The sequence below is a fragment of the Capsicum annuum genome, chromosome 4 (assembly GCF_002878395.1).
Source record: "Capsicum annuum cultivar UCD-10X-F1 chromosome 4, UCD10Xv1.1, whole genome shotgun sequence".
In the NCBI taxonomy this organism is placed as follows: domain Eukaryota; kingdom Viridiplantae; phylum Streptophyta; class Magnoliopsida; order Solanales; family Solanaceae; genus Capsicum; species Capsicum annuum.
Genome location: NC_061114.1, coordinates 207,735,070 through 207,744,777, shown reverse-complemented (window position 1 = coordinate 207,744,777; position 9,708 = coordinate 207,735,070). Strand labels below are relative to the sequence as shown.

The 9,708-nt window shown below is 37.7% G+C and overlaps 1 protein-coding gene across 1 annotated transcript; it reads left to right on the top strand.

Annotated features, from left to right (window-relative positions):
• Positions 1-7,609: 7,609 nt before the first annotated feature.
• LOC107868695 (probable leucine-rich repeat receptor-like protein kinase At1g35710) lies at positions 7,610-8,796 on the top strand. The gene is made up of 3 exons (XM_047411682.1): positions 7,610-7,937; positions 8,246-8,415; positions 8,596-8,796. The coding sequence occupies exons 1-3, from the start codon at positions 7,610-7,612 to the stop codon at positions 8,794-8,796; spliced, it is 699 nt and encodes a 232-aa protein (XP_047267638.1).
• The last annotated feature ends 912 nt before the right edge of the window (positions 8,797-9,708 follow it).

The following is a 9,708-nucleotide window of genomic DNA, read 5'->3' as shown; positions in this document are numbered from 1 at the left end:
CAAGGGTTTCCATGTAAATTTGTGTATTCTTGTTTTTCTTTTCGCTTGTGGTTTGCTTTATTTTTTCCTGATTACTATCATTTTCATATGAATTAATTTCCACATTCTCTTTATGATTATATGAATGTGTGTATGATTGCCTGCTAACAAAGGGGTGCTCGAGCTTTCATAGCTTGAGATGCTCATTATGGCCAGGACCTTGTTCGGGTTATGAAAAACTTGGTATCAAAGAATGGTTCATGGTCTCAAGGTGTTTTCAAAATCATGTTAGGTAGAGTCTTATTTATGGGTGTGTAGCGCAGCACACTTATTGGCAGAAGGCTACTAGACGTTTAGGAATGTTTTTCCTGTGATTTAGTTTGTGTTGTGGAGTCTGAAATGTCCCCTAATCAATGTCCCTTGTATTTTATAAAAGCAATCATGCCTTGACATCGCTCTAATGATTAAAATTTCTAGACTGAAGATGTCCATCCTATCCATGGGATGAGGACACGTAATAGGGCTCTAACTCCTGATTTTGTTGCTGCTCTGAGAGTCCCTCTTGTTCAGACCAGTCCACCCAGAGCACCTAGGGATCCCCGGTCTGGGACAAACCGCACCCAACCTACCTAATGAAAGATATCAAATACTGAGTTCAGACAGTCGATGCATATGATTTCACAGTTGGTGGCTTTACAAGCTCGATGGTCAGAGAATGTTGGTTATAAATCTATCACATCTGAAGCTTCACAGGTGGGTCAGTTTATAAGGATGAACCCACCTAAGTTTATGGGTACAAAGGTGGAAGAGGATCCACAAGAGTTTGTAGATAAGATAGAGAAAATCTTTCAAGTGATACATGCGGATGAAGTAGAAGGGGTTGAATTAGCTGCTTACTAATTGAAGAAGGTACCAAATCAGTGGTACAAAAAGTGAGAAGATTTGAGGTGTGAGAATGCTGAGCCTTCTACATGGAGCAATTTTGTGGAAGCTTTCTTAGACTGATTATTTACTCAGGATGTGAGGAAGTCCAAGGCTGAAGAGTTCATGAACTTAAAGTAGGGGAAGATGAGCGTCAAAGAGTACACCCTGAAATTAACAAACTATCCTGTTATGCCCCAGAATTGGTAGGAAGTTTGTATCTGGCCTTTCAGATGACTTGGTTATAGAGTGCAAGGGGAGATGTTGAATAGGTACATGGACTTCTTTAGATTGTCTATTCACATTCAATAGGTTGAGGATTAGAAATAAGGGGTTATTGAAGCAAGAGAGAAAGACAGACAGTCCAAGAGGGCCAAACCAGTGGATTAGAACTATAGTTAATGTCAGGATGGATATTGGGGTAATAGGTGGTCAAAGAGAAAGACTTAGGGTAATGTAAAGCCTTCGGTCAGCACCTCAGTGCGCAAACGTCCACGCGATCAATGTTCTTTTAATCCTCAGGCTAATAGTAGATGAAGGATACAAGACACGTATTCCCAGGGGAGCATAACACAGCCCACCAAATCATTTCCCCATTTTAGTATCTATGGGAAGAATCACCTAGGGAAGTGTACTTCTACGGAAAGGTGGGCCACATTTAGAGAGATTTCCCTTCTACAGGAGGTAATGCAGGGGGATCTAACTCCCAAGCCACCTCCACAACTCCTCCTCTTAAGGGCGCTACTTCATCTACCGAAAGAAGTCACAATCGATTGTATGCCTTATCCAACCGTTAGGATGCAGAGGCTTCCCCAGATGTAGTCATGGGTATGTTTCAAATTTTCTCCCGTGATGTATATGTGTTTCTTGATCCTGGGTCTACTTTGTCTTATGTGACCCCGTATGTGGCAGTTGGTTTTGGGTTTGAGCCTGAGGTTATTACAAAACCTTTCTCTATTTCCACTTCTATAGGTGATTCTATTGTAGCTAGAAGAATATATATGGAAATTGTGTTGTGTCTATTTATAGCCAGGGTACCGTGGTAGACCTCATAGAGCTTGATATGGTAGATTTTGATGCTATTTTAGGAATGGACTGGCTCTATTTGTGTTATGTCACTTTAGATTGTAGAACCCAAAAGGTTAATTTATCTTTTCCAAATGAACCAGTGATAGAATGAGAGAGGAATTCTTTAAAACCTAGAGAGAAATTCATCTTTTACCTCAGATCCTGCAAAATTATATCTAAGGGTTATTTGTATCATCTGATTCGAGTAAAAGAGTCAAATATTGAAGGCCTTTCTCTTCAGTCCGTCCCTGTAGTAAATAAATTTCCAAAAGTCTTTCACAAAGATCTCCCAGGGGTACTGCCTGATTTGGAGATAGATTTTAGTATTGATTTATTGCCAGACACCCGTCCCATTTCTATTCTGCCATACAGAATGGCTCCTACTGAATTGAAAGAGTTGAAAGAGCAACTAGAAGATATTCTTGATAAAGGTTTCATCCATCCTAGTGTCTCCCCCTGGGGTGCACCTATGCTCTTTATGCGTAAGAAAGATTGTTCCCTCCGTATGTATATATACTATTGTTATTTAATAAGGTCACTGTAAAAAATAAATATCCCCTTCCTATAATTGATGATATCCTTGACAAAATTTAGGGTGCAAAGTGTTTTTCCAAGATAGAACTTCGCTCGGGGTATCATTAGTTGAAGGTTAGGGAGGCTGACATTCCCAAATAGCTTTTCGAACCCGATATGGCCATCATGAATTCTTAGTCATGTCCTTTGAATTGACCAATGCCCCTATAAATTTTATGGATCTAATAAATACGGTGTTCTGTCAGTTTCTAGATCTATTTGTCATAGTCTTCATTGATGACATCTTGATTCATTCTAAGAATGATGAGGATCATGTCAATCACCTCTAAATTATTCTTCAGGCCCTCAAAGATTATAGGTTGTATGCAAAATTTTCCAAGTGTGAATTCGGGCTTAATGCTATTGCTTTCTTGGGGCATATTGTGTCTAGTGAGGGAATTAAGATTGATCCCCAAAAGATTGAGGTAGTGAGAAAATGGCCCAGACCCACAACTCCAACTGATATTCAGAGCTTCTTGGGTTTGGTGGGATATTATAGGAGGTTCATAGAGAGTTTTTCTTTGATAGCTGTTTCATTTACCAGGTTGACACAGAAAGAGGTAAAATTTTTGTGGTCTGAGTCTTATGGGAATAGCTTTGAAAGATTGAAGGAAAAGTTGACTACCGCGCTTGTTTTGACCCTTCTTGAGGGTACAAAGGGTCTTATTGTGTACTGTGATGCATCCTGAGTGGGACTTAGATGTGTACTTATGCAGCATGGTAAAGAGGTAGCTTATACATCTAGGCAGTTGAAGGTGCACGAGCGAAATTACCCCACCCATGACTTAGAGTTAGCGGCTGTGGTATTTGAACTTAATATATGGTGGCATTATCTGTATGGGGTACATGTTGATATATTTACTGACCATAAAAGTTTACAGTATATTTTCTCGCAGAAAGAGCTAAATATCAGGAAAAGGAGTTGGTTAGAACTGTTGAAAGATTATGACATGAGCTTGCACTATCATTCGGGCAAGGCAAATATGGTGGTCGATGCCTTCAGTAAACTATCTATGGCAGTCTTGCATATGTTGAGGAAGGAAAAAGGGAGATGGTGAAAAATATTTACCGGCTTGCAAATCTAGGGGTGTAACTTCTGGATTCTGAAGATGGAGAGGTTATTGTGCATGAAATAGCTAAATCTTCCCTTTGTACAGAAGTTAAGAAGAAGCAGGTTGAGGATCCCACCTTGATACAAATTAAAAAAAATATGGGTCAACAGAATGTGATGTCTTTTAAAATTGAAGGTGATGGAATTTTAAGATATCAGGGTAGGCTATGTGTGCCAGATGTGGATGTATTTCAAAAAATAATCCTTGATGAGGTGCACACTTTGAGGTATGTTTCTCACCCAGGCTCTACTAAGATGTACCATGATTTTAAAAATATATATTGGTGGAATAATATGAAACGTGATATGGCTGATTTTGTTTCCAAGTGTTTGAATTGCCAACAAGTTAAATTGGAGCATTTGAGACCAGGTAGTACTTCCCAAGAGATAGATTTTCTATGTGGAAGTGGGAGATGATCAATATGGACTTCATAACTGGACTTCCGAGGTCCCGAAACTAGTATGATTCCATTTAGGTAATTGTAGATCAGTTGACCAAGTCAGCCCACTTTTTACCTGTAAGGACTAACTATTTGGGAGATGATTATGCTAAGCTGTACATTAAGGAAATATTTTATTTTCATAGGTCACTAGTATCCATTATATACGTTCGAGCTACGCAATTCTCTTCGCAGTTTTGGAGATCTTTTAGAGGGGTTTAGGTACCCAAGTGAACCTGAGTACTGCATTCCACCCTCAGATAGATGGGCAAGCTGAATGCACCTTTCAGACTCTTCAGGACATATTAAGGGCTTGTATAATTGACTTCAAAGGTAGTTGGGTAAATCACTTACCATTGATAGATTTTGCTTACAATAATCGCTACCATGTCAGCATTAAGATGGCTCTTTTTTAGGCACTTTATGGGAGAAGATGTAGATCACCGATTAGGTGGTATGAGGTGGGTGAAACCCCGTTGTTTGGGCTTGACCTTGTTCATCAAATAATGGAGAAGGTGAATATCATTAGAGAAAGACTTAAGACAGCCCAGAGTCATATAAAATCCTATGTCGCCGTTCAAAGAAGAGATTTAGAGTTAGAGGTAGATGATTTGGTGTTTCTAAAGGTCTTTCCTATGACGGGGATCATGCAATTTGGGAAGAAAGGGAAGCTTAGTCCTCATTATATAGGACCATACTATATTTTGAGGAGAATAGGTGGGGTGGCCTATGAATTAAATTTGCCCGCGAGTTTGGCTTCCGTTCATTCCGTATTTCATGTGTCTATATTGAAGAAGTGTATTGGAGATCATTCCCTAGTGTTTCCTATAGAGGAGATCAATGTGAAAGACTTCTTGTCATACGAGGAGGAACCGATTGCAATCCTGGATCCCCAAGTAAGAAAGTTGAGGAGTAACGAAATAGCTTCGATCAAGGTGATGTGGAGAAATCAAAAAGCCGAGAAGGCTACTTGGGAGTCAGAAGAAGATATGCGTGTAAGGTACCCGACTCTTTTTAAGACCATGTATGATGATTTAGAAGGTACAAATCTTATACTACTCATTTTTTTATTTAGTTCTTGAAATAATGCTTGATGTGTTCCGAGTTATCATTCGGGGACAAATGATCCCAACGGGGGATATTGTAAGACCCTGCATTTCAGGCTAGGAGATAGACCATTTTTTCTATGCACAAATAATCCAAAATCCATAAATCCAATATGAATTTAGTGTGTTAATCAACTATATAGTTTGGGAATCATGAATTCAGGTCATAGAGGTCCCTTAACTCAAGGACGAGTTGAAAGCCATCCTATCGATTGAGTTTTAGTAAGCGTTTAAACTTGGGTCAAATTCAATCAACCATAATATTTTGTATATATATAATTAGAGGGCGTACTATATATCAAATGAAAGTTCTTTGAGTCTTCTTTCCAACGCTACAAATATTCCTAAATTTGATATCGAGGTAAAAAGTTATGGCCATTTTACATTGAGCTATCTTAACTACCAAAGTGCAATGAGAAGGCCGACGGATTGTTGCGCCAGCGATGGACCATCTCCCAAACCATCGCAACTAATGTAGTAAGTTATTTTTTGGCCAAAAAGCGACGGTTTGAGGGATGGTCCATCCCTGGGGTGACGGTTCATCGCCCAAACCTTTTTGAACCTTCGTTTAGCGATCTAAAGGCATTTTTAAAGGGATTTTTAGGTCTTTTTCATTTATTGCAACACCTAATTACATCAAAACAAAGGAAATAACTCCTCATTCATCCATAACATAAAAATTAGGGGTTTTCCCAAGAACAAGAAATCAAAAACCAACCTCTAAGTTTAAGATTTCCATGGAACGAATCAAGATTTGAGTTCTTCTCTCTAAACTAATTACTCTAAGGCACATGGGGTAGTCCTAAACCTCATGGTCATAATTTTGATACGAATTTAAACAAGATTTTTTAATAACTATGTAAGTATGTATACCATTATAAGTGGGGTTTCATTTTAACACATAAAGCATGTGTTGTGATATGGTTTTGAGAAGAATATTGAAAGATCATGGGGTTTTTTGATTATATATCTCAATTGTTGAATTTATGGACATGTGACTTGAATTTTAAAAGGTGTTATGAACATGAGTTGTGAATCCTTTATTCCCTATGATGATGCTTATGAACCCCAGATAAGGCTATTGTTAAAGTATTGAGAGCATGAGTTTAAACCCCTTTTTATCATGCATAAGTGTGTTTAGCTAATGGTGTACTACTTGGTAAATATTGAAGTTTCTTGACTATTTCGTGTTGGGGAATCAATATGCATATGTTTGGTGGTATAGGAGTCTTGTTGGTTTTCATATAATGACTTGCATAAAACGTGTGGAGGAATTGTCTCGAATGAAAAGAGGAAAAGAATGTTGTGAGTATGATGCATGTTTTGTCTTATATCAATCTTAAAGATTAAATTGATGTGAGTTAGATGGTTACTCAAAGAAAGCATGAGTCAGATGACTTTATGCTGGAAATCGTGAATTGTCGACACAGGAACTTAGTACCCTGCTATGTGATCTTGTGTACCTAGTACTATGTCATCCCAAATTGGTACCAAGGGTTAGGAGCCCTGCTTTGTGATCTTGAGACCAACCACGACATATTGACTTGATTGGGGTTGTGGCACCCTGCTATGTGATCTTGTGTGTCCTTTCCTCTCTAATATTCCAATATTGGCGGTAATCGGGACTTAGAAGTTGGTGAAAATATGAAATTGTAGGGTGTACCATCTAGCTCAATAGTGCTGTATTTTTGTTGAAAAATCATTATACTATGCCTATATGGTTTCAAATGATTTTGCGTTAAAGTATTTTATAATAGCTCTCACCTATGATATATAAAAGTTGTGTTTTGTTTTTGGATCACTCTGCATACAATTACAATTGTATTGACCCCCTATATTCTAGGGTTTGAAGCTCAGTCTAGAGGTCCTGTAAAGCCGTAGAGTTTTCAGCCAGAAGTGAAGTATGTGTGCAGATTGTGAGCCTTTTTTATTTTAAAAGGCCTATTTCTTTTTGTCATATGTTATTTATTTTGGTTAAGGTCCACTGGGGGCCCTGTCTCGGTTTTAGTTGTGATGACTGTTTTTGATGTACTAGAGATTTTGCAGATGATAGATGATATTGAAGGTGTTATTGAGTTCTTTGTCTTTTCAGTTGTATGATGTTATTGACCATGTTTTGTATGAATCCATTTCCTTATTTTCTTTACGATTGTATGAATACGTGTATGATTGCCTATTATTAAAGGTTTTCTCGGGCTTTTATAGCTCGGGATGCTTGTCACGACCAAGGCCTTGTTCGGGTCATGACACCACTAGAAGTAGTAAAGCTCACTAATCTTGTCTTCCTTGACTTGTTGGTAAACAAAATTTCAGGAAAAATCCCACCTCAGATCAGCTCACTAGAAAAGCTTGAGAGCCTCTTCATCTCTAACAACTATTTAAATGGTTTCATTCCTTTTGAAATAGGAAAGATGAATTCACTTGAGGTTTTAGCACTAGAGAGTAACAATCTTTCTAGTCCAATTCCAGTATCTCTAGGTGACTTAACTGAGCTCCAATATTTGTTCCTTCATTCTAACCAACTTTCTGGTCGTATTCCTAGTGAATTGGGGAATTTGAAAGAACTCAATGCCTTGGCATTATATGAGAATCAGCTTAGTGGTTCAATTCCTACTTCCTTTGGAAACTTGAAAAACTTGCAAACTCTATTCCTCCATTTGAACAAACTTTCTAGTCGAATTCCTGCAAAAATAGGGAGGATGAAGTCACTTGAAGTTTTTTTATCTTCATTTGAACAATGTTTCCTATCCCATTCCTAGTGAATTGGGGAAGTTGAAAAACCTTACTGATATGGATTTATTTGCTAATAAGCTTACTAGTTCAATTCCCATTACTCTAGGTGATTTAACTGAGCTCACACTTTTTTACCTTCATTCTAACCAACTTTTTGGTCCCATTCCTAATAAGCTGGAAAATTTTAAAAACCTCACTGATTTGGAATTAGCCACTAATCATCTTACCGATTTAATTCCAATTACTCTAGGTGACTTAACTAGGCTCAAATTTCTATACCTTTTTTCTAATCAACTTTCTAGTCCCATTCCTAGTGAATTGGGGAAATGCAAAAAATTTGATTGATCTACGCATAGACAGAAACAATATTAGTGGTAGCATACCTCTAGAGATTGGAAATGTCAAAGCGCTTCTAGGACTTGATCTTTCATCAAATCAATTGACTGGGCAGATTCCTAAGGAAATTGGAAAACTAACCTCTCTGGTAAAACTTTTTGTGTAAAGGAACAATATTTCTGGCAACATACCTGTGGAGCTTCGGTCACTGACAAAATTAGAGTCCCTTCATCTATTATAAAATAGATTGAATGGGTCAATCCCGACTTGTATAGGAGATTATATGCACTTGTATAGGTTGAACGTAAGCAACAACAAATTTGGCCAGAAAACTCTGAAGGAGATCAGGAGGATAATTCATCTTACTGTGCTTGATTTGAGCCAGAATCTTCTTGATGGAGAAATAACTGCTCAACTAGACAGTTTGTGGGACTTAGTAAGCTTAAATCTTTCCCACAATGGATTTTATAGCTGCATTCCTAAAGAACTTGCAAGTTTGACTGGTTTGGAGAATGTTGTATTGTCATAAAATGAATTGGAAGGTCCAATACCAAATAATAAAACTTTTATTAATGCCTCATTAGAGGGTAATAAATCTCTTTGCGGCAATATAACAGGACTCCGGCCTTAGAAAAGGCCATTTTCTGTTGTGAAGAACCACAAGCATTCAACGGCAAAGGGGCATAAGCTCATCCTCATCACTATACTTCTTGTTATGGGAACACTAGTACTGCTTTGTGCTTTCATTGGTGTTAATTTTTATCTGATAAAAGAAGGAGAGCTAAAGATATTGAAAGTCAGGATGATGACTGGCTATCGATATCCCTCTTAGATATAAAGACATTGTATACGGAAATCTTAAATGCCATAGAAGATTTTGATGCAAAATTTTACATCGGTCAAAGAGGGTGTAACACCTAGCATTTTTGAGCTAGAAATTAAACCATCATTCTTATGTGTGTGAACTCAAATTCCATGGTTTTTATTTAAATCCATGTGTCATGATCTTTCTCCTGGCATATTATGTGATTATGAGGTGAAAAGTGTTCATAGAAATGGCCTAAAGCGAAGTTAAGCTAAGAACCCTTCATTTATCCAAAATTAGAAATTCGATTCTGCAAGGGTCATCTTTGAATGAGTATAACTTTATATATATATATATATATATATATATATATATATATATATAATTTGGCATATTAATATCCACCAAATTGTATATAATTGAATTATCTTTCCAACGATACCAATTTTGCCTTAATCCAATACCTGAGCAGAAAGTTATGCCATTTTTTGTGTGAGTCAGTAAGGAGTCGCGATAGCCCTGCGACGCGAGGTCTACTTGACCCAAATATGGGTTGTGTTGCGAGGGCTACTTAACCCAACTAGAGGTCGTAAGGAAGGGGCTATTCCCGCACAGTTTCAGCTTCTTAAGTGTAAT

Bases quoted from the DNA above. Each gene is read 5' to 3' on its own strand.
- LOC107868695 (XM_047411682.1), top strand. From the start codon at position 7,610: ATGAATTCACTTGAGGTTTTAGCACTAGAGAGTAACAATCTTTCTAGT. The intron at 7,938-8,245 runs GTTTCCTATCCC...TCCCATTCCTAG, and splicing joins TTTATCTTCATTTGAACAAT to TGAATTGGGGAAATGCAAAA. The intron at 8,416-8,595 runs GTAAAACTTTTT...AAATTTGGCCAG, and splicing joins TTGGAAAACTAACCTCTCTG to AAAACTCTGAAGGAGATCAG.